Consider the following 26,635-nt stretch of genomic DNA (forward strand, 5'->3'; position numbering starts at 1 on the left):
TAAAGCATAATTACTGTGTATTGACTTTATTGTGAAAAGCAACCTATTTGAAACACATTTACGTAACTACAGAATAGTTTAAAAAAGAACTTACACACATGTTTTTTTAGTCTATTTTCTTTATTATATTTGAAAACTACAGTCCCCCTTCCAATACATAAAAACATTTATATTCAAATATACTCTAGATAGAGCTCCAATTTTTATATGAAATGAGAATTTGTTCACACATAAACTACCGTATGATCGAGAAAAAACGGCGTCAACGATGGCTATGAAATGAAGGTCGCTGTCATTTTATATGTAAATTTATATAGGAAATGTCATTGATCGTCATTTCCCAGCCAACTGGACGCCGTTTTTTTTTCGATCATATGGTACATTTTATGTATTTTATTCTTTAATTTTAATTACTACAAATGGTCTTGATATTTTTCTTTTGAATACATATATTCTTGTTACTCTCTTTCATCTTTGTCTCTAATATACAGATGCATTGCAATTTGTTGTTAGTATATTTATGTAATCATTTCATAAATCCTAAAAATAAAAATGGTTATAACATGCTTTCCAGATATCCATATCCACAATATTCTGTGTGTAAATATGTTCAATTTTTAATAACCCATTCACTAAATGAGATTGTGAGACAACATACAGGTAGCTGTTTAAATAATTTTCAATCTTTGTATGTAATAATAGATTTCACATATTATATGCATTACACAATATGCATTACCTGCAATAATAAAAGATATTTTCTTTAAAGTGTATAATTCTATCTAACACACTTCTAATAAAGTATACTCTGACTCTTTGAACATTTGTTACAGCTTCTAATAATTAGGTATATCGATAACTTCCTAAGAAATTTTGTTAGCACTTTTAGTTAGTTTACCATTTTTCTCAATATATTCTGCAGAATATAATATGACTCGATACATTCACCTAGAATAAAATCAATAATATCATTTATGAATAGAAAACTACATGTATAACTTTTTCATTAATATTTGCAATTTCAGACCAGAACTTGTCTGAAGAGAACTTTCTTGGTTTGTTTAAAAATATCTTACCGTATAACATAAATTTACATCTGAATTAATCTAATCAGATCAAATTTTCTTCATAGTATAGAAAACATCGAAACTATTTGACTGGTAATCGAGCTATCAATAAGCTGACACTAAAATTTAATGAATAATTAAATGGGATAATTATTTTCATGTAAAACAAAACTTTATACTTAATAAGACCACAGGGAGTACATAATAACAGTGTTACTGAGATTTTTGATTTAATGTATTGCTTGGTATTTGTAGATCTATTATTGTATTGTGATTACAATTGCCTTCTTCTCCATTGATGCATCCTAATTTAAGATTACTGATTTTCTAATACATAATTAAAGTGAAATTATTTTTCCTACCATTACATATTAATTAAATCGAAGACCGATTTTATTTATACAGTTTTACAGGTTTATTTATTTGTTAGAATTTAGAATAAGAAAAAACACTTTAGTTTTGCTGGAATATTTGTTTGCAGTGCATCCCTAGTAAAAGGCCATCTAGCAATGAACTGAAAAATTAAGTGTAAGTGCTCGCTGCCGCATGCGCCGATGTTTGTTTATCACTTTGATATCAGGTGTCAGATTTTTGTCGGGGCTTCCCATATTTTTATATTTTAGATAACGTAGAATACTCTTTGATTTTACCTTAATTCTTTCTTGGGTATACCCTTTCTTGTACTTTTATTTTATTTTTGGGATATCCCTACTCCATACATTAAACATTTAGAAAATTGATTTATCTATCTTTAGACAACCACCAAAACGTTGACCCATAATAGTAATACATCAGTCCAGTAGAGGACGCTAAGTCAAAAAATTCCGAAATAAAAATTTGTAATTTGTAATTCCTTTAGTGTTTTCGAAATCGTTGTCGGGGTTGCGTCGGTTTTGAAGAAATGTCGAAGAAAACCCCGGACTGTCTACCATCAGCCGCCGGATATAAGTATTAGTAGTAGTTATTAAAGCAAGTTTTTTAACATTTTTTATTGTATTTATGAGTTTAGTGTTTGATTATTATCATGTGAAAAATTTTAAATAATATTTTAAAAGTGATAGGCATGTGATAGGTTTGTGATGTTCAGTTTAATAGATATTTGGTGTGTATGTGTTTGCGTATATGTGTGCTGGATAAAAACACTTTCATTAAAAGGGTAAGCTCTAACTAAACATTAAATGTTATAATTGTTTATTGAAACGATTGAAAATATTTCCTAATATGGCAAAAAAGAAGCTATAATTGTTAAGATTTATTTTTTCAGTTTACTCCACTGTAAAAAGTATTTAAAATATTGCGCGTTTCTCTAGAATTAGTAGAGCAATCTACACTAATATGAATAAATGAATTTTCGTATTTTTTCTGTAGCAACTTAAAATAATTGAATTTATAGATAAACATGCAGAATGTGGGTATGGTAGGAGGCGGCAACGTTGCATTCTCTCCGACACTCTCTATGCCCGGTAAACGAATTTCCCGGGGAGTGAACAGTGGCACTCAAAAGTTTTTCAACATTTTCCGGAAAATGTCAAGAAAAATATAAAATTTTCAACATTTTTTTTTCGCAAAAAAAACCTCATAGGCGTGTTTCTGGGGTTGAACTATACTACCAGTTAAAATATCTGCACTCATTTCTGGGACACCCTGTATAATATGGCCAGTCCGATCCTGCGTCGATCCGTTCTGTAAATACGGGGTATCCGTAAAGGGTAAGCGGAAAAACGAAATTCTCTATCATATGGAGCAGAACTTTGGGGATGCGCTAGTAAATCAAATATAGCCATAATACAAAGGAGCCAATCTAAAATTCTACGGATGATAACAGACGCATCATGGTATGTCTCCAATCACACTATACATGAAGATTTAAAAATTACGTACGTCAAAGAAGTCATCCAAACTCGTAGTAAAAAACATTTCATTGCACTACACGATCACACCAATACCTTACTTCAGCCTCTACTTGAACCAGTACTTACAAGAAGACTTAAAAGACAATGGCCATCTGATTTGAAAGAATATTAAGGAGGATTTTTCACTGGAGAAAACCTCATCACGTTAACTGGATCGTCATTGCTCTCAAGTCATCAAATTAGCCCATAGAATTTCCTTGCTAATATTCTGATTGCTAATAAATCATAATAAAAAAAAATTGCAACACAATATCTGATCAATAAATAAACTTCAGTACATATTTAGTATTAAAAACTCTGATACCCTTGGAGAAATGAAGCCTTAACATTTTTACTGCAATTTCATAAAATTGAAAATATTCCAAAAACGGTAAGGTTTAAGTATACAGGGTGTTCCATTTAAAAAAATACAACTATAATATTTTTTACTTATTCGGGACCCTCTGTATCTTGTAAAAATATTTTTAAATTGTACCTCTAATAGTCCTGCAACGAACCCAAAACTTACAATTTGTAAAAATCTAATCGTTTAGCTACAATACTTCGTGTCGAACAACCCTGCATATTTCTACATATTTTATATATTGCTTTATTTCAGCTCAATTAGTAAGTTCTGGCACTACGAAATACACGACAATTCCAGTGAAACAACAGGTACGTCATTCATCAGACCAAACGCGGTTTCAAAATGGATTTAAACGTTATTATTTTCGTCATTTAGGTAGTAAATCAGCGATTGTTGAGCGTATCATCGTCGAGCAACGGAGGAAACAATTCAACTTTGTCGGCGATGCTTCACGGTACTCCGGCCGCCGACGTACCTGGCATAGTAAGCCCCAATGCCAGTCCTCTTTTCTTGGAGAAATTGGGCGGCAACAGCGGCCAGAGTATATTCGCGCCGGCGACGCCTAAGATTCCTCAGCAGGCTCAGTTCGTCGTGCAGAGTCCTAAAGGAAATGCTGTAAGTTGAGGCAGGGTTGCCAGATGAAATTTTGTAAATTCCCTTCACATTGGGCCAGAAACAACTTAAAATGTGGAATAATTCAAAAAAATAAAATTGAGAAAACCCCTTTATTTTTTAATTAATAATAGTTAAGAAAACTCTAAAGAATCATCAAATAATAAAATAACTGACATAGGTTACCATGGTACGTGTATGTGCACTGAAAACGTCGAAACGTGGTTTATTTTATTCCGCGTATGTAAAGATTTTGTTTACAAAGTACAAAGTGATTCCAAATATTTTAGAAGTTTGTGGCAGGTTTACAACGGGTGATACAAGTACTGTTAAGTTTATTTTATTTATTTGTACTTAATTTTAAACAATATGTAACATTATGATCACGGTTTAATGTAAAAAACGCATCATTATAATATACTGATTGTTTTTCTTTTTTAAAAATATAGAAAAATAAGTGGGTTCTCCTCAAAGGGCCAGGTGTCTGGGTTATGTTTTTATTTCCTCAAATAATCTAGTTTTCAAAATTAAAGGGCCATGTGTTTGGGTTATGTTTTTATTTCCTCAAATAGTCTAGTTTTCAAAATTAAATAGAGTTACTGCGACTTTTTGCGACTTCGTAAGATATGAACAATTATGTACATCAATACTATACAAAACACTCTTTGTATTAGCTGTAACTGGGAATAATTTCCATTCCCGTTTTTTTGTATCTATACTATTTTGGAGTGAATTAAACTTAAGAAATCGATAGAACATCAAAAATAATGAAAAAAGTTCCTATAAACGTGTCCGGATCCGGAAATGCTTGCATATACTTTTCGAGATTCAGGGTGCCAAAATTTTATTTTTACTTCGTTTTCTTCGTCTAATTTGCTACATAATTTCGATATTTAGATGAAAATTGGTATCTAGGAGTTTTTTGACGTATAACATGCATCGATTATTTCAGATCCAAATAGAAATATTATACAAGGTCTTACAAAAAAGTCACGAAACTTTAAACGAATGAAAATATATGTAGGTGGTGTTCCCCTCAAGCAAGAGTAAAATTAGGATAAAATTTAAATTTCTTTTCCAAACCAAACCAAACCTCTAGATGCCAATTTTCATCTAAATATTGAAATTATATAGAAAATTAGGCGAAAAAAATAAAAATAAAAATACAACTTTGACACCCTGTATCTCGAAAACTATGCATTTCCGGACACGTGTTTTGAGAAACTTTTTTCATTATTTTTGATGTTCTATTTATTCCTTAAATTTGAATTGCCAAGTCTAAAACACCCTGTATATCGATTAATCTTTAAGTTTGATTTTCATGCATCCGTTGTCCGACGATACGTTGATACGATATTAATTTTATTGGTAGAATTTAAAGGCTTCGGTTGGTTAACCGTTTCTAACCAATCAAAGTCTTTAAATTCAATCAATAAAATTAATATCGTATCATCGTATCGTCAAAAACGCTGGAGAAAGTAGTTGACAACCATATTGGAGAAAATCATCTAAAGGTTAAACCACTGCATGATAGTCAGCATGCATATAGAACGGGCAGATCCACAGAAACTGCTCTGTACCAATTAACGGAGCTAATACAGACAAGTCTGGATAGCAAAGAAACAGCAATTTGTGCCTTCTTGGATATTGCGGGGGCGTTTGACAATATACCACATAAGGTGGTCAGGCGATCTCTAGAAACAAGAGGGGCGAACAGAACTATTATTCGCTGGTTTTGGGAAACTGCTGTCAACACGAACAGCAGAGGCTCAGATGGGCACCAAAACTGTAGCTGTTAAAACAACGCAAGGAACTCCACAAGGTGGAGTAACCTCCCCTTTGCTGTGGAGCTTGGTGGTGGATGAACTACTAGATGAATTAACTCTAGCGGGAATACACTGCATTGGGTATGCAGATGACATAGTCATGATCGCTCGGGGGAAACATGAAGGCACCTTGGAAGATTCCATCCGCAACCTGGAATGGAAATCTTGCAAGGGTCTAAGACACTCGAAGAAGTTTCTGAGGGCTTATGGTCAAGAAAAATCACAGATCTTCCTGGGTCTGAGTAAGAACAATCTTCGGATTGTCACGGGGTTTTTAACAGGACACTGTCTCCTCAATGAATACCTCAGTAGATTGAAACTAAGAAGAAATGGCGAATGCAGATTCTGTGGGGAAGATGGGGAAACACCAGTACACCTCATCACTGAGTGCGCCGAGACGACAACCATTCGTGCCATGAATTTTGGTACGACTGATATTGGAGATGGAGAACTACCCTCTATAAAACCGTCCCAGATACTGGCTTTTATCAAAGCCCTGGGACTGTATGATGAGTTATGATTCAAGAAAGGGGGACACAATGGATCTGTAAGGTCGAAGTGATTAACCCCCCTCCCACTCATTCTAAATTCTAAAAAAAAATCGTATCGTCGGATAACGGATGCATGAAAATCAAGCTTTAGTCTGCTCTATATAAAATGTTTAATTTAAGTGTTATTAATAAAAACTAACGATTTAAAAAACTATATTTATTCATTTAATACGTAATTTTAGCCTAAAAAGTTCATCAGGAATGATACAAAAGTTTTTCAATATTATTGGTTCATTAGGGCTCACTGTGCGGTGTGTTTGTTTTATTTCATAATAAATATTAACGTTTTTTTTTCTTATAGGTGATTTCGCCAATGTCTAGTCCGCCCCCTCAGACATCTGGCATTTTAAACTTGGCCCAGTTTCAGGTCAGTATTAGAAATTTCTGCTTAAAATAAATTTATTAATTACACTAGGAAACACGTTGAAAATAAAAATTCGCGTATTTGCTATACAGGGTGAGCTCTCTACGATGTTCTCTATGGGTATCTCGGAAACTACTGGAGATAGAGACTCGGTTAAATGGGGAAAGAATTGCAGTTTTGTGGGGTCATAAATATGCGCCTTTCAGATTTTTGAAAAAGTTCATGGCTTACTAGATATTTTGAAAAAAACAAATTTTGGCTATTTTAAAAATGGTCTATAATTCCATTATAATCTATTTTAGACAAAAAGTTTTCAGATAAAAGTTGTAGATAATCACATCCTTAATGAGACTGTGTTCTGCGTTTCTCTCTAAAGCCTGCCATTTTGGACACAAACTTATGTTTTTTTAAATGGAAACCATAGTTGGCTATGACTTTCTAAAAAGCGCCATTTTAAGCTTTTCAGCGATATAAACTATAATATGTTTTTTTCGAAAAATTACTGAGTTATAGCCAATTCTTATCTTTCTTGGCTAATTTCACTTAGTTGGCATGGTGCATGGTATTCTTATTGTTATTTATTTAATTATTATAATTTACTTATATAAAGACAGAATATTTTATTAAACAGTTTTTTACAATTTACATTACACAAACGTAAACTTAATCCATTATTATTAATTATCCCATTCTCTAAAAAGCGTATGTAACGTTTCCTCGAAAATATATGGCCAAGAAAAGTTGAACTAATAATACACACTTTTCTTCATTTGAAAAATTTGTATTTACAATTTTTGTAACACAACAACACAATCTCATTAAGGATGTGATTATCTACAACTTTTATCTGAAATTTTTTTGTCTAAAATACATTATAATGGAATTAGGGACCATTTTTAAAATTGCCAAAATTTGTTTTTATCGAAATATCGAGAAAGCCATGGACTTTTTCAAAAATCTGAAAGGCGCATATTTATGACCCCTCAAAACTGCAATTCTTTCCCTATTTAACCGACTCTCTATCTCCAGTAGTTTCCGAGATACACATAGAGAACATTGTAGAAAACTAAAAAAGGTTAGTCTCGGGTCGAGATTTCCGTATGTAAGAAGAGTACAATGCGTTTATTAATGTACTGAAAAAGAGAGAATATGTAAAAACGTCGCCAGACGTATGAAATAAACCGAGAAACTCTACACATTGCTAAGAGACGTGCAAGGGAATATAGCAGATTCGTCGCGGTCGACCCAATCAGTATTTAAAATTCTAGAGAAGTATGTACATCATGCGTTCAACTTCACGATTTAATTACGTCTTGTGATACTTTATTTGTTTATTTTTTAACGAGTCGTAATTTTCCCTATAACTTGTACATTTTTAAGTGCAAGTTAGAAACGCTTGCACTTTGGTAAAACTAAGTGGCATTGAGTTGGTGTTCGACAGTGGTCGCGCTATTAGATTGTTTATGAATTCAAAAATCGATATTTCGAAATACATTAAAAATAATTGATTGTAGTTTTTTTCAAAAACTTTCTTAATATTTCTGCTATATTTTTTCGCATGGGAGCTTTGTTTTTCGCATGTATGGGAGGGGGTTAAAAATTTTAAAAAATCGTAACTCCAAAATTACAGTACCTAGCCGAAACGCGGTTTTCAATTTAAGATTAAGAATAATATTTGCAACAAAATTTGTAATAACATCAAAATCAGTCAAAGTCGCAGTTTTTGAGATAAAAAAAAATAGAAAAATTCCTTTACTTTGAAACTAAAAGAACTGCCTACCAACTTTTTATTAACATATTTTAGTATGGGCGGCTATACGTGCCTCCCGGCGCCAATTTTTTGATATGCTCCATCCTTAATATTTTTGTTCAAAAGTTTGACACGTGGCGTGGTGTTAAAGGAGTTCATTTCAATTTCCAACAATATGTTAGATTTTAAATTTGTGTTCTTTTTGTAAATTGTGTCAAATTTGTTTTTGTAGTGTATTTGATGGATAAATAGACATTATGACTAATAAATGTTATATGTGAAGCTGTTTGCAATAGAAAAACAGTTTTATCGTTAAAAGAACTCCACAAGACGAAAAAATATTAATTAATTACTATATTGGTTAAATAATAAATATAAATTAGTTTAATTTTTATTAATCTATTTGTTGTGCTGCTCACTGTGTTAAAGTATTTAAAACTAATACATATTAACGTCAAAAATGGCTTTCAATATACATAACTAATTTTCTACATCTGGACATGTAGACAATTGGTGTAGAAAATTAATATTCTACGTGTAGAAAATTAATATTCTACGTGTAGAAAATACGGTAGAATATGTAAAATTTTCTACCTATCCCTGGACGTCACTGACGAAGTTAACATTTTTCTTTGCCATTTTCCTGTGCTCAATCAATATCTGAAGTAGCTCTTATGGTATCGCGTGTTATGTGTTAAAAATTAACGCGATTACTGACGTTTTCTCGTTATAAAAAAATGGACACCCTAATGATATCCTTATAATTCCATTTCAGATGCTCAGAAACATATCTAATGATTTTATCTAATTATATTTTCGAAAATAAAAGTCTTTTAAAAATAAGCGATTTGCGATCGTGATTTTACTTTACTTGATAGAGAAAGGCGTACCGCAGAAATATGGCAACGCCGCAACAGCACATCGGCGCATTTTTCTCACTCTGACTTAATAAGATCCCTATGGGATTTACTTCCACACATGTAAATACCGACCCAAAAGTAAGAGTTGCCAGCACGGTATTTTTTCTCTTGGATTTTTGCTTTTCTTTACAACTTGTCGAGGATTAGAAATCAAAGAATTTAGACACGTCGATTTAACTTACCTGCTTCAGTAGCGCATCGAATGTTTGTATTAATAAATAATTATTATAACTTATCTATTTTTATTAGAATTATATATCTTATAACAATTTTAATAACTACCTACCAACATTTATTGACATCGTAAAAATTAAACAACAAATTCTTGAATCTAACCTACATCATATTATACGTATTTAAATAAAATTAGAACGGCACTGATAAAACAGAATTTAAGTCGGCCATTTTTGGTCCCCATCGCGTTCAACCTATTTTAAAAAGGTTTTTTAAAATAGGTTTGGGAGTGATTCATCGGTCGCTACCATGTGAACTAATCTGTTCAAGGTCACATAAAACTTAATTCCAGTGCAGTGGTGTTTCAAGTCATATAATCAATATATAATCTGTTGTAATTTGTTGTTTTAACTGTCAAAGTCTTGTCAAAACATATTTGGTTAGAAATATAAAATGGAATGCCCCATTGATCGCACTGCAAGCACACCAATGGACTGACTGCACAAAAACGAAACAATCAAAGAAACGCGATATAGTATCGTCTTTGTCAATCACGCTAACATTTTAGAATAAGTAGGAGGAGCGCAGGCAGATGATTAAACCGGGCCTTTAAAACCTACGTCTGCGGTAAAAATTTACCTTTTTAATGTAAAAATGGTAGCGCGCGTAATAAATGTTATATGTGAAGCTGTTTGCAATAGAAAAACAGTCTTATCGTTAAAAGAACTCATCAACACGAAAAAATATTAATTAATTACTATATTGGTTAAATAATAGATATCAATTAGTTTAATTTTTATTAATCTATTTGTTGTGCTACTCACTGTGTTAAAGTATTTAAAACTAATATAAACGTCAAAAATGGCTTTCAATATACATAACTAATTTTCTACATCTGGACATGTAGACAATTGGTGTAGAAAATTAATATTCTACGTGTAGAAAATACGGTAGAATATGTAAAATTTTCTACCTATACAACCCTGGACGTCACTGACGAAGTTAACATTTTTCTTTGCCATTTTCCTGTGCTCCCCCAGGCGTAAAATAAAATAAAAAAAAAGAGTCAACCTGTACCGTGGCGGATTTTTACTTAAATGCAACTTTCAGGTTATCGTCTCTGGATCTGTGCCCGGCGGTGGGGGCGCGCCCACCGGTCTTTTGGTGTCTCTTCCCCCCGGCGTTGCCACGCAGACGCAGTCCTTGGCGACGCAGGGCTCCCAACAAGTCGTTCAGGGCGATGCATTGAGTACGGCGGGACCTTCGCAACTAGGTAAGCATAAGTATATACCTTATTGAGGGAAAATAAAAAACTATAAGAGGTCTTCATGGGTTAACTGAAAAACTTTACGAGACTTGAGAAAAGATACGAAGGGGGTCTAAAAATGCACTATTTTCAAATTTACTTTGTATTTGTATCAGAAACAGGGGACTAGGATAAATATAGTTCATATCAAATAAACTTTTAGTCACGTGAATTAAGCTTGCACAGCACAGTGTTGCCCACTTTTACATATTTTCTTTTAATCGAAATATTTTAGGAAACAAAAATAAATTAATTATAAATATACAGTTTAAAGAATGCATCCATTTTTCTCAACGAGACCTGGTTCAAATTAAAAAAGTAGAAAAAAGACTCAAAGTCTCGGTCTCAACGTTTATACAATGTTAAACTATTACACGTGTTTCGCTCATATATGTGTAACAGTTTAACATTGCATAAACGTTGAGACCGAGACTTTGAGTCTTTTTTCTACTTTTTTAATAAATATACAGGGTGGCGCACCTCATTCGCCTCGGTTGATTATACGAAAACGGAAAGATGTAGAAACAAAATATTTTATGGGTATATGTGAGAAGACAATCTGCATAATTTAAAATTATTTTCAAATGTACAGGGGGTGTCAGAACTAAAATCCATACCAAAGTTATGTTTTTTCTTATGGAACACCCGGTATTTTATTTCATTTTTGGATTCTTGGTCATAAAATAAGGCATTTATTATAAGGGTTTAATATGTTTAAAAGCTTTGGTTTTTGAGATATTTAAATATACATGCTATAATAAAAAAAATCTTCTCACCTTGTACATTACTTTTCAGAATTAATCCTTGTGCTGACTATCAAGCCAGAGAAATAAACTTTACTAAAAAACTTGATTGCTTCCTTAAATGTATACAGGGGTATCAAAAATTGCTATTTTAAGTCTATTTTAATTATTTATTTTGCTTAAAAATTTCGTTATTTCAAATGCAACACTATGTATTTTTTTAAATATGTATGTCGAAGCAGATTTAAATGCTCTTTCAAACTATATTAGGGTTTTGTATACCTATCTTGCTCAGATTTTGAATAAAAAGCGATTTTTCAATAAAATTGTAACCAAGAAGGCTGGTGTCGCCATGGCCATTTGCTAGTGACAGTTAGGGGCTATTTTCAAAATCGACATTACTTTATGTACTTTATTTAAATTTATAACAGGTTATTTTCATTTAATTTACCTACAATAAAGTTAATAAGTAAGTATTTTTTATTTTATTAATAAAAATTGTAGCGTTTTTTATAAAACATTACCACTGCGAACGGCAGCTTTTCATCGGAGAGCAGTCGTGGATAAGGTATTTCACTAGAGAGAAAACCAATCAATAACAATAAACAAAAAAATACAGATATTGGGCGCCAGGCATGTACAGAGAAAGAAAACACAGTTGTATATTACTTAAAACTAATGACTATATTTCATGATGTTCTTTGCTGGTACATGACATTGTAGAATTCTAATAAATATATAGTGGTTATATGTCAAAAAAAATGGTGTAACAAGACGTAATGTAATGAAACCTAAGATCTAAATCATATTTTAAATATTAAATCAACATGAATGTTCTTAACAATCTAACCACTAAACATAGTCTGTACGATATTACTTAAGATGTACGTTATTGTTTAAGACTGAAAATGTTTTAAATGTTAAATGTAAAACTAGAACTTAAATCTACACTTAGCTGTTTTTTATGTAATCTTCAAACAGTAGCAGCGTGAGGTAGTCTCGCATCTCTGTACTCGGCCATCCAATACAACAAAAGGGGCCAGAATGAGGTCACCATGAATTGATACAGCCGTAACTACTAACTAGCTTATAGATGGGAACGAAGCAGCATGGGGCTCAAGCTACATCCACGCTGGGGCACTTTATATGTAAGAAAAATCATTCCTATTGGGGACACTTGTCCACAGGACATGTGTACATAGGATAATGGTACAAGGGAACACTACCCGTACCTTGGACCATAACCTAGGACTATAACCTTGGAAATAGTCCGTACCTTGGACAATACTATATATGGGATACCTGCCCATACCTTGGACACAGTCCGTCCATAAGACCCTCGAAATACTTCCGAGGGCTCAATAATAAACAAAAGAACTGTCCTTTCTTCCATTTAACATTCTGGAGGGCAACAGCAAAAGTACACCAATGTGTCAGCAAAATACAAATACGAGTTAAGGTGGGCCAATCCAAAACTCTACCCTGTAGCTTCGAAATGGCAGCTGATTCAGATTTTGCAGCAAGATTTAAATTATTACCATTTCTAAAACAGCCTCTGGTGGGACCGAAACTTATCTGCAACAACTAAAAAGAGACTTGGAAGAACATTGGTGGAGTCAGTTCTTTGCTATGGTTCAGAGCTGTGGACTCTGAGTGCAGACGCGAAGCGCAAAATCCAAGTTGTTGAAATGGACTACCTTAGAAGAAGTGCAGGTATATCTAGGATGGAAAAAAGACAAACATCGAGGTCAGGCGTATCATGAATGCATCGGAGGAGACAGTACTGGATCGAATCGAAAAATCCAGCTTAAAATGGTTTGGACATGTTCTGCGTATGCCAGGTATAACTCTTTTATAACAGGTGGCCAAAAAGAGTTTTTCAATGGGCTCCCCAGGGCAGAAGAAAGAGAGGTAGACCTAGAAAATCCTGGAACGGAACGGTTACATAAGCAATGGAAGCTCGTAACCTAGAAGCTGATGACGCTCTAAATCGAGATGTGTGGCGTAGGGTAACGGGAAGGCAGCAATAGGCTGTAGTTGGAAATGAGTATTAAATACTTAAACCAAATCCCGTTTATATATATATACCATTTCTAAAAGCCGGGTGAACAAAAGTGAGGTTAAAACGCAGAGAGGCGCCTTGAAAGGATCTTGACAGCGCGCGCATTCACAGAACAGTGAAACGATAACAGGGTTGGCGACTAGGGAACGTAAAAATTACGCCAAGCGTGCCAAATAAATTATCAGGCCTGAACGATACGGAATCCGATGACGATACGCCAGACATCATATAAATCATATATAAAAAATACATGTAACGAACTAAAAACGTTACAAAATGAAGCAATATCTGCTGGCGGAAGGAATGGATATGTTACTAGCGATTTTATTTTGTGAGGACAATTGCTTGTTAGCCTGAAGGGTTTATGCTCAAAGATATCCAAATAGGAATTTTCTTGACAAGGGTTCCTTTGAAAAACTACTTTTCCTATATGGCAGAGTTGATAGTGTGATATATGAAAAATATTAGGCAGAAACCTGTCGTTGGAAGTGAAGAAAATGAATTTGCCTTAATTGGTTCTTTTATAGAAAATCCAATATATCTACAAGTTATCGTAATATAAATCAAAAAGAACTACTTCTTTATTTATCCTGATAAAATAATGTAACGTTTTTAGTTCGTTACATGTCTTTTTTATATATGATATACGATGTCTGGCGTATCGTCACCCGATTCCGTATCGTTCAGGCCGGATAATTTGTTTGAGGCGCTTGGCGTAGTTCTAACGTTCTCAAGTCGACAATCCTGTGCTGCTCTGTGGGCATTTATTTTCAAGGTTTCGCTCTCCGCGCTTAACTTCACTTTTTGTCTGGCCTCTGTCCAGACGCTCACCTTCAGAGCCTTGCTTAGAGAAATTGCAATTAATTAAATCTTGCTGTATAATTTGAATCAGCTGCTATTTCGAAGCTACAAGGTAGAGTTTTGGATTGGCCCACCTTAACTCGTATTTGTATTTTGCTGACACGTTGGTGTACTTTTGCTGTTGTCCTCCAGAATGTTAAATGGAAGAAAGGACAGTTCTTTTGTTTATTATTGAGCCCTCGGAAGTGTTTCGAGGTAAGTTTATTTTGTTTATTAGACCTTGTTTGGTTTTAAACAAGAGTTTCGTGTTTTTAGGGCCTAAGGTATGGGCAGGTGTCCCATATATATGTATTGATTCCAAGGTTATGGTCCAAGTTACGGACATTGTCCAAGGTACGGACAGTATCCAAGGTACGGGCATTATCCAAGGTCCTAGTCGTGTTCCAAGGTACGGGTAGTGTCCCCATATTGCCAGAGTATGGATGTAGCTTAAGCCCCATGTTGCTTCGTTCCCATTTCTAAGCCTAGTCAATAGTTACGGCTGTATTGATTCATGGTGTCCTCATTCTGGCCTCTTTTGTTGTATTGGCCAACAGGATAGCCCAGAGACAGTGCAGAAATATGAGCCCACCTCACGCTGCTACTCTTTGAAACAGGATTGCCTCAAGAACAGCTAAGTGTAGATTTAGGTTCTGGTTTTCAGTCGATTTTCAGTCTTAACATAATAACGTACATCTTTAATAATATCGTACAGACTATGTTTATTGGTTAGATCGTTAAGAACATTCATGTCGATTTAGTAGTTACAATATGATTTAGATCTTAGGTTTCATTACATTACGTCTTGTAATAGTATTACTTTCTATAGATATTATTATTGCGCTACTTTAACAGATGAATAACCAAACATAGATTCTAGAATCTACGGGTTGCAACATCTCAGATTTAACATCGCATAAAATTTAACAAATTAAATAAAGTAGTGCCTACCTTCCATATATTTTCTATAACTTTACACGCATTGTATTTGTCCATAGTCTTTTCGTAGAACTTATTTAATATTATTTACATACATAGCTTTTTTTTACTCGACATATAACCACTATAATAATTATTAAAATTGTACAATGCTATTTACCATCAGAATACATCATGAATGAATATAGTCACTAGTTTTAAGTAATAAACAACTGTGTTTTTTTTTTCTGTTCATGCCTGGCGCCCAATATTTGTATTTTCGATTTATTATTGTTAGTTAGTTTCTTTCCAGTGAAATGCCTTATCCACGACTGCTCTACCAACGAAAAGCTGTCGTTCGCAGTGGTAATGTTTTATAAAAAACGCTACAATAATAAATACTTACTTCTTAAACTACTGTAGGTAAATTAAAGTAAACTGTTATAAATTTGAATAAAATCTATAAACTAATGTCGATTTTGAAAATAGCTACTGTCACTAGCAAATCGCCATGGCGACACCAGCCATCTTGATTTCCATTTTATTGAAAAATCGCTTTTTATTGAAAATGAGCAAGATAGATATAGGAAACCACTCGGGAAACCCTAATATAGTTTGAAAGAGCATTTAAATCTGCTTCGACTTATTTTAAAAAATTAATGAAATAACCAAGTTTTTATGTAAAATAAATATTTAAAAAAGACCAGCAATTTTTGATACCTCTGTATACGTTTAAGGAAGCAATAATTTTTTTAGTAAAGTTTATTCCCTGGCTTCAAAGTCAGCACAAGAATTAATTTTGAAAAGTATAACGTACAAGGTCTGACAAACTTTTTTATTATAGCATGCACTTTTAAATATCTCTAAATAACTCAAAAACCAAAGCATTTAAACATATTAAATCCTTATAATAAATGCCTTAATTTATGCCCAAGAATCCAAAAATGAAATAAAATACCGGGTGCTCCATAAGTAAAAATATAACTTTGGTATGGATCTAAGTTCTGACACACCCTATACATTTGGAAATAATTTTAATTGATGCACATTGTCTCTCTACATATACCCATAAAAAAATTTGTTTCTACATCTTTCCGTTTTCGTATAATCAACCGAGGCGAATGAGGTACACCACCCTGTATAAACAGTTATTAATCGAGGGGTAAACCGCGACCCAAAATTGTGTACTCTACACTGGACATTGGCTCTTAATTGGCACATTTGTCTTTCAGAATTTTCACCATTTCCCCCAAAAAATTGTCATAATTGGTCTTAAATGGTCTTTTGAATTGGTATCTACTATTTTCCCATTTCCCTCAAGAATTGTCGTAATTGGCCCTCTATTGGTCATTTGAATTAGCACCATTTCCCCATTTCCCCCAAATAATTGTCATAATTCAGATACTCTGTAGTATGTATGTCCTCCCCCACTCATATCTATGGGCAATTCGTGCAGTCTAGCACATTCTCTCCCCATCTCATATCTCTGGGTAAATGTCAACGAATTGTCAAAAAAGATTGGTTCAAAAATAATTTTGTATAGAATATTATTATTATTACTATTAGGTATTATAGATCAATACGAGAGTCCTGATATTTTCATTTCTGTCCTGCATCTTCTAACATATGTACTACAAGTTAAATTTTGAACACTTATTGGCAAACCCTTTGCATAAGCTTGGGCATAAGTCACCTATTATTTTATACCGTAGGTATCGATATTAAATTTTGAACTTAATAATACCTACAAGAGTTCTTACCGTATTACTATGTAGCTTAATAATGTCTAATACACGTCTTACACATCATAACATCCTATTTTGTACCGAGAGAAAAGTAAAACCAAAACAAAACGGATAGAAGAAAACAGTGAAAATACGTGCTGCGTCGTACGAATTATATTTATTCGTTTACAATACGCCGGTGCTGGTCGCGGTTGCCAGATTTTTTCCAACCTTTGACATCAAAATCCTCTCTCTCGACGTGAATTGCCAAAGCGTCAAATTCTTTTTAAGCTTACAGCTATTTTACAGGAGCGAAAATTATGGCAAACATAATAACAAAAGTATTCCATAATTAATTTGAATATTTTGTTAATAAAATATGATTTTTTGAGGTTTTTGAGGTAGGTCCTTTGCTGGCGCTTTCAAAATATTCTCCAGGATTTTTGTAATTCAAATATAAAACGCAACTAAGGCTCAGTAAAACAACCTCAAAACATTTTAACGACCAGATTTTTGAAATAATTACATAATGATTTTCGCCATAATTTTTGCTCGTGTCAAACGGATTTTACCAGTTTAAGGTATTTAACGGAAACCATTATTTTGTATTTACGCCACTGTAAATAACTTCAATAAATAATTATTTTTCTTGTGCTAACGTCAACTAATCATTAAAAATATCCTAAATGGCGTTTAAGGGTCCAATCTGGCAACCCTGTCGTCGATTAAAGGCTAATTTTACATTAGCCTTTAATTGGTTCATAATTGGTTCCTAATTTTCCCTTAATTGGCTTCATTGGCTTTGCAAAATTTGTCAATTTCCCCTTAATTGGTTTCATTGGCTCTGCAAAATTGGTCAATGTCCCCCATTTGTTAGCATTGTAACTTAATCGGTACCATTAGTCCACACAATTGGTCCGCATTGGTTTGTGGTTGTACACCGCATTGGTCTCGCGGTTTAACACTCGTTATTAATTACATCAACACAATCCACCTCCTAGCAGCACTTAACGGACGGAAAGGGTCATTACTACCGCTTTCCCGTTCAAAAGATTCATGAACTACTACTCATAAACGAGAAATCCCATTCCTAATATACTGCTTTATTTCAGCTCATTTAGTTAGTTCTGGCAATACGAAAAATATATCGCAACAAAGTTTGCGAGCCAACTCAGGATCTCAAACGATACAGCTAGCCCAGGGAAATACGCAGTTCCAGTTATTCTCTCCGTTACAGGTAATTTCTTTCGTTTTTACCAATCTTTGAAAGCATTTTAACGATTTTCTTTTACATTTCAGAGGTCAAACAATTGTCAAACGAACCTTCCAAACCAAGCGAACATCACGTCAAGAGCGCTGCAACGAACGCCAGTCACGATCAAAATATCGCCGAATACAAGTCAGTTAACTGACATGCATTTTAATCTTGATAAGTGACCAATAATTTTTTTAAAGTTTGCTAAGACCGATTCAGAACCAAATAATTTGACATAGTTTTTTGTTATTTCACTATTCAACATTTTACTATTTTTTTAACTAAGAAAAAAAAACGAAGATCCGAAGAATTTAACGAAGATAAAATAGCACGTTTTTGACAATTATTGACTTTTTCTAATAATATGGAAGCTATAGTTTTTAATATTCAATTTAATTGATTGTTATAGTCTGTGATAGAAATAGATACAACTGACGAAGTAAAGTGTTTTATGAAGGCTTTTTTGATGTACAGATCCGAGAAACTTGGAAGCTATGCAGCAATATCAATTTTATATGAACCGGTCGAATAGCGTTGGAAACAAGCCGAGGAGATCAAGCGAAGAACAGTCTTGAGGTTAGTAGGCATATTATCCGAGGTAGTTTAAATCTCTACCTTTTAATATACAAGGTGGTGACAATTTCGATGCGCAACATTGACATCTCAGAAATTACGAGAGATACGAATTCGGATAAATGGAACAAAAGTTGCGTAATTAGAAATTTGACAAACTCCTATGAAGAAAACCCCGGTATCTTGATTAGTTTCGGATTTATGTAAAAAAATTAAAATAATACGTTTATTTTAAATGACAATAGGTCTGTTCCAACCCGCCGCAGAACCGTCACCAAAGGATCACGCTCGTGCGCAGTAATTCAAATGTGTTCCAACCGAGATTTGACGGTTATCGGACGATCCTATTTGCGTACCAACCTACCTTAGGATCGTTTAGTTACGATTTGAGAACGGTAATTTCGGCACATGGTCCAAATTGAGAACAGTTTGGGATGGCTTGCGCATTAAAGCATATTAGCAGGGATTATCGATTTTTAACAACTGATTCTGGTCCGGCGTCCGGCCTTTTCAGAAAATTCCTCGGCCTTCTAGATTTCGCACAACAACAGTCAAGTTTTTATTTAAAAAAATAAGATTTAGTAGTGAATTTCTGTTGCATTGACCGCCAGAAATTATTTCCTTTTCAGGGTAATTTTAAGACATGGCAGTTCAAGAAATTCAAATTACTCTAGCTTTCCAGATTTGACACTTAATAGAGTAAACAAAAATTAACTTGCTGTTATATAAAGTGTCAATTGGATTTCTAAGGCAGACTTGATTTTAAGCGAATTTTTAAAAAATCTGTTCTTTTAGTGAATTTACATAATAATGAATAAAAATTAGATAGCGTCGTATACACTTTTTTCGCTCTATCTAATAGTATAAAAATTCAAAATGGCGGCCATGAGAAAATAAAAACTTGACTGTTGTGCGAAATCTAGAAGGCTTCTGAAAATGGCATTTAATTGGCCGAGGTCAAAAATATAAAACTACCAACTTACGTTGCAATAGATACAATAGTTCTGAAGATATTGTCATTTAAAATAAACATATTATTTTCATTTTTTTGACATAAATCCGAAACTAATCAAGATACCGGGGTTTTCTTCATAGGTATTTATCAAACTTCTAGTTACGCAAGTTTTGTCCCATTTAACCGAATTCGTATCTCTCGTAGTTTCTGAGACGCCAATGTTGAGCATCGAAATTGTCACCACCCTATGTACTGTGTGACATAGAAATTGCAATACCCAGTAAATGTAAAATATATTTGCTCGCAATATTGTAAATTTCAATTCAAATTCTTATAAATTCGTTCCCGAGAAAGGGTGAAAAATATAAATAAAAAGTTTTTTTCCAAATTTCAGAGAAACGATAACGACTTTGAAAAAAATGTTCAATAAAAGCTGTTCCCTAGACTCTAGCAACCCTATCTCGGTTGATTTTGATTTGAACAAAAAAGTATATACTCTGATTTTTTTCTCAGGTAAGATTTCGACAGACGATGACAGAAAAAAAGCAGATGACTTCCATACCAATCCATTTATTTCACTAAAAAAAGTTTCTAATATTTTTTAAGTTAACTATGGATGGGTTTATAAATAAATATGTCATGCGTCGTCTCTTGTTGTTTTTAACCAGTTTTATTGGTTTATTTCAAAAATAACAGATCATATTTCAATATTATTAGTTTGACGGAACGATGAACGACAAACGGACGCCTCTGCGTATGAACTCGACTTAAGATTTTTAAGAATTGTCAAACTCTTGCCAAATTATAGGTTATAATTTTGTGTCAAATTATGTTAAATAGAAATGATAAATATTTTGCATTTTGCATTTTGGACTGTGTTGTTACTTATGTTTCGTGTTTTTTAAAATTAAGTGTTGACCCAGACCATAGTTTACAGTTAATATTCGGTGCACAGAGACCGCCAGAGACACAGTTTACCAGAATTGTATTAGCTACAAATGAAGTTGTATACCATCTCGTATATGATACCAAAAACTGGAGTATCTGTAAAATGACATCACACGATAGGTAAATAATACATTTTAGTACTGCAGAAAAAAAAATAAGATTAAAGTTAATTAACCAATATTAGATTTTTTCAGTTTTATACAGTTTTTTACACAATATTTTGAAGTAATCACTTGTCGCTCAAAATTTAAATGTATTATGCGTTCCAATTGTACCAACTTATTTCTTTGTAAAATAAAATAAATTACTTTGAAATTAAAATGACAGACACATCTATCACTGTCAAGGATTTTGTCGTTGGACAGACTATAGAGATGTTTCTTATGTAAAATTTGACGCTCTACAACTTTTATTTGAATGTTTTTTTCTAGTCGTTACTGTTTCTCCGGAATTCTGAAAAAATAACTTTTTTAATTATGTATTTTTTTAAATTCGCCCCCTAAAAATCTTTTACAATTCGTTTTTAGACGTTTCAAAGTAAATGATATCAAAAATTCATGTTTTTACCAAAACTTCGTATTTGAAGCCTATTTTCTTGGACTATACAGGGTGGTCCGAACTGTATTCCGGAAACTTCGGCAGCTTATTCTGCAGATAAAAATAAGTAAAAAAGTTCGTATAAATGTATGTCCTAAAATGCTTAGTTTCGGAGATACAGGGTGTAGAAGTATCATTTTTATTTCAATTTTTTCCAAATCATTTCTGAAGTAACGTCAATATTTGGATAAGAATTGATTCCTGGTAGTTTTTTGACATGAGAAATTTGATTTTGATGTCAATATGACTCACTCCTACTTGTAGAGGGCGCCACCTACATATTTTTTAACTGTTTTGATAAGTAATAACTTTTTGTCCGTACGTGTATAAAACTACTGAGTAATATACATTTACGACGTTTTTTTACGTAGAAAAGGTCTCTTGGTAAAAATCGCTACGAGTAATGGTTCTCCAGATATTTGGAATAGAAATTATCAGTGCCTATCGTCATTGACATAAATTAAACATGATGACTAACAAAATAAAAACACTAAATCACCACAATACACCAAAACACTTTTACTTTTACACTGGACGCGCGTTTCGCTAACCATGTTAGCATCATCAGCAGATGATTATAAACTAAAGTACAATCTACAGTTTGCATTGCCCAACTCTGGTAGCGCTTTGGAGGAAATCGTCGTTGGTGTTGAAACTGCTATTCAGCACTTGCCCGAGGCTTCTAAAGTATTTGCAAGAGAGGCTTGTAGAAATCAGTTATCAAAAAATATCGTTTCAAGTAAATCATTAAAATCTAACAAGGAGCACAATATTGTCACAGAGTTTGCGTAACAAAGATTGTTTTCTACCTAAAGCTGATAAAGGGAAATAAAGGTTGTATATTAGATAAAAAGACTATTACGATAAGGTTAACAACTTAATAGATAATAGCCCCTACATAAATTTGAAGAAGAATCCCTTGTCTAAGATGGTAGCAGACGTTAAAAAAACTCTAAAAGAATGTAACACCCTTATTGATCTTTCTTTAAAGAGGAAATTGCAAGTATCCAATCTGTCATTACCAAAATTGTATGCTTTGCCAAAAATTCATAAACCGGACAAGTCTAAGCGCCCAATTGTTTCGGCTGTAGGTTCTCCGACTTATAATTTGGCAAAATGGTTATCAAGTGAGTTTGAAAATTTACCTGATCATGAACCTTCTTTCTCAGTTAGAAATAATATTGAATTCATTAACAAAATTAAAGATATAACATTGCATGAAGGTGAAATTTTGGTCTCCTTTGATGTATCTTCGTTGTTCCCAAGTGCTCCAATTCCACATACTTTAGGCTATTTGAAGGAATTACTGAACGCAAATGGTCTCGACAACAAAACTGTGATTGAATATATTGAGCTTACATCGTTATGTATGAAACAAAACTGTTTTCAATTTAATAACAACTTTTTTGAACAGCGGGAAGGTACAGCAATGGGTAATCCATTGTCTCCATTTTTGGCTAATTTATTCATGAGCAGGTTTGAAGTGGAAGCTAAGAATCAGTTTAAGTATTTTCCAAGAGTATGGGTTAGGTATGTGGATGATATTTTTGTTGTTTTTGACACACATTGAGACACCATAGATAATTTTATTTCTAAGTTAAATAATCGTTTTCCTTCCATTAAATTTACGCATGAAATTGAGAACAACGACAGATTACCATTTCTAGATGTATTAGTTATTAGAAATACTAATAATTGCGTGGAATTTGATATCTATAGGAAAAATACCACACGCTGATATATTCCTAATGAATCACATCATAGTGTTGAACATAAAATGGCTAGTTTAAATTTCTTAGTTCATAGATTACTTAGTTTCCCACTTTCCAACGAAAGATATGAAATTAGAAATGTAGCTGAGTGTAATGGATATTCTCCTTCACTAGTTGATAAATTAATTAGAAAACGTAGGTATAGATTAATGATTTCTGAAAATTCGACTTTTCAAGTGGAGAAAGAAACGTCTAAATATTTTTCGATACCGTTTGATAGAGAGTTATCCCGTGGTCTAAAATGAATTTTTAAGAATGTCAATTATAAACTTGTGTATAGTGCTAATAATAAATTACAACAATTATTAGGTAATCCAAAGGATAAAACACCTCCACTGGAAAGGTCGGGTATTTATGAAATTTCTTGTAAAGATTGTAATCAGAAATATGTTGGGCAAACCAGAAGATCAATATTAACTAGATTTAAAGAACATTTAGCTCAGATAAGATATGGTAGACCGGATAAATCTTGCGTTGCCGAACATATTGTTGATAAAGAACATTTTATAGATCTTAATAATTTAAAATTAATTAAACAAGTCTCAAATTACAGGCAATTAGATGCATATGAAAGCATCAGATTAATAAATGTAAAGAATGGTATGAACAGAGACAACGGTCAATTCCTTCCAAGTTCTTTATTTCCTACTACTCTGGTGGCGGAAATCTAACTGTTACGCTCAGTTGGCTCTGACTCGGTTGGCTGGTTTTTGCCACGCCTCGGTGCCCACTGGGCGAGTATATAAACGCTCAACTTGTAGATTGTACTTTAGTTTATAATCATCTGCTGATGATGCTAACATGGTTAGCGAAACGCGCGTCCAGTGTAAAAGTAAAAGTGTTTTGGTGTATTGTGGTGATTTAGTGTTTTTATTTTGCTGTTTAACACCAAAGGTTCCAACCCTCAACTGTAATGATGACTAAGTAGATATTAGAGTGAAATTATTAATAGTTTTATGTGATTAATTTATAGAAAATAAAAGTTTCCAAATTTATAATTTCAGTCAAATAACTATCTACTGGATATATCGTCGGTGAAATGTGATAAACTGCTAACTCCATTATTCCTAATTTTACAGGAGAACAAAAAACGGTAAAGAACTGAAGTAGCAGCATTTTGGACTTAATGAATATGAAAATAATTTAAAAATTAATCTTATAATTCTTAGAAGATATTGTAGAATTCTTCCATGCTTATCCTAATTTTTATACAGCGGTATATTTACCGAGCTTGAAAAACAGTGCGTGATTTTATTAAATTTTTATTATTATTCTTCTTATTTTTTTTAATTTTTGTAAAAATTATGTGGAAAAACGTTGAAAAAAGTAAAACTGATTAGTTATTATGGAAATTCTTGTACAAGTAGGTAAGTAATGGTTATTTAAATTATTTATAGCATGCCGATGAATTGCTCGTATATAGAGAATTTCGTTTTTCCCCTTACCCTTTACGGATACCCCGTATTTACAGAACGGATCGACGCAGGGTCGGACTGGCCATATTATATATATAACTATTAGGGGGACCCCAGAGCGTTCGCGGGTCCCCTTTATTGTTCATTATTTATTCTTAACAATATTTGCTTTTGCATTGCATTATGGCATATGCATTGCATTGGTTTACCTTGCATAAGGGTAGTTCCCTGATTTCTATACAGGGTGAGTCTTAAATAAGTGCAAACATTTTCAGGGCTGGTAAATCTCGATAAAAGGAACATAATATTTTCTCTTTACCGTTTTTTCAAATAAATCCAAAACAACCGAGTTATTTCACTTTTAAAATTTCCATTTTTTGTTATAATTTTGAGAATCATTGTATTTTCTTTCTTGTAAATTTAATCTACTACCTATGTTACCATATTACAAACAAAGTATGTTTTTAAACTAAAAATTCCAAATTTTCAAAAAGAAAAAAATTTGCGCAAAAAAAACCATAATCGTGTTTCTTGGGTCGAAATATACTACCCCTAAAAATATTTACACTTATTTAAGACTCACCCTGTATATAATAGGGAAAAACTGACCAAAACGTGAGCCGAAAAATATGCCAAAAAATCCACACGGGCCCCTCCTTGCATTGCCACCCGGGTCCTTTTGGCCTAGTGTGACCCTGGATCGACGTACGTTTCTAAAGAAACATACGAGTAAGAATCCGTGTGTTTGCTTTAGCGTGATCGTAATGGAAATTACGGAGATAGCAGCATTCCGGTGGCTATTTCAGATCACTTAGTTAGGGAGTTAGCAGATATTATTGATTTAAAATAACAAATTTTCTTTAATGGGAAAAAATGTATTTGCTTTCCATACTTAGAGTATTTTTTTCTCTTTCTAATGGTATAAAAAAACTTACTCATGTAAAAAATGGAGTTAGAGTAAACGCCACGAATGTTTGGGAGTGATTCATCGCTTGATGAAGTTAGAATCGACACGCGCGCTATCATTTTTACATTAAAAACGTAAATTTTTACCGCAGACGTAGGTTTTTAAAGGCCCGGTCTAATCATCTGCCTGCGCTCCTCCTACTTATTCTAAAATGTTAGCGTGATTGACAAAGACGATACTATATCGCGTTTCTTTGATTGATTCATTTTTGTGCTTCAGTCCATTGGTGTGCTTGCAGTGCGACCAATGGGGCATTCCATTTTATATTTATAACCAAATATATGTTTTGACAAGACATTTTGACAGTTAAAACAACAAATTACAACAGATTATATATTGATTATTATATAATTTGAAAGACCACGGCACTGGAATTAAATTTTATGTGACCTTGAACAGATTAGTTCACATGGTAGCGACCGATGAATCACTCCCAAACATTCGTGGCGTTTACTATAACAGGTTATCACGTTTCACTGACGATATATTTATTATATACAATCTATGTTTATTTTTGTCAATAATGACACATATTGATTATTTCCATTTTAAATATCATGAGAACGGTTGCTTGTAGCGATTTTTACCAAGAGACATTTTTTACGTAAAAAATCACGGAAATGTATATTTTTTCACTCAGTAGTTTTATACAGGTACAGGCGAAATTTATTACTCTTACTACGCCCCCTACAAATAGGAGTCGTATTGACATCAAAATCAAATTTTTCATGTCAAAAAACTCACAGACACCAATTTGCATCTAAATATTGACGTTATTTCAGAAATTATTTGGAAAAAATCGAAATAAAAATGAAACTTCTACACCCTGTATCTCCGAAACTAAGTATTTTAGGACCTATATTTATACGAACTTTTTTACTTATTTTTGTCTGCAGAATATGTTGCCGATGTTTCCGGAATACAATTCGGACCACCCTGTATATGTATAACATGGATTTCTAAAAATTTACGAAAAAAATTTAAACCCCTAAAATTCACTTTGGGTCTTAAATATTATGTAACTAAAAAATAATAAG

At 33.1% G+C, this 26,635-nt stretch overlaps 1 protein-coding gene across 1 annotated transcript in view; it reads left to right on the forward strand.

Annotated features, from left to right (window-relative positions):
* The window catches only part of LOC115888174 (transcription factor SPT20 homolog), a 75,692-nt gene that overhangs the window by 48,137 nt on the left and 920 nt on the right, over window positions 1–26,635 (forward strand). Inside the window, exons 15-21 of the mRNA XM_030907790.1 lie at window positions 3,579–3,634; window positions 3,702–3,941; window positions 6,617–6,682; window positions 10,634–10,796; window positions 18,229–18,353; window positions 18,416–18,515; window positions 18,846–18,947. Of these exons, the coding sequence (XP_030763650.1) occupies window positions 3,579–3,634; window positions 3,702–3,941; window positions 6,617–6,682; window positions 10,634–10,796; window positions 18,229–18,353; window positions 18,416–18,515; window positions 18,846–18,946 (851 nt within the window). The 3' untranslated portion in view covers window position 18,947. The remainder of the gene's footprint in view (window positions 1–3,578; window positions 3,635–3,701; window positions 3,942–6,616; window positions 6,683–10,633; window positions 10,797–18,228; window positions 18,354–18,415; window positions 18,516–18,845; window positions 18,948–26,635) is intronic.

The sequence above is a fragment of the Sitophilus oryzae genome, unplaced genomic scaffold, assembly GCF_002938485.1.
Source record: "Sitophilus oryzae breed Bouriz unplaced genomic scaffold, Soryzae_2.0 scaffold_684_pilon_pilon, whole genome shotgun sequence".
NCBI classification, from domain to species: Eukaryota; Metazoa; Arthropoda; class Insecta; order Coleoptera; family Curculionidae; genus Sitophilus; species Sitophilus oryzae.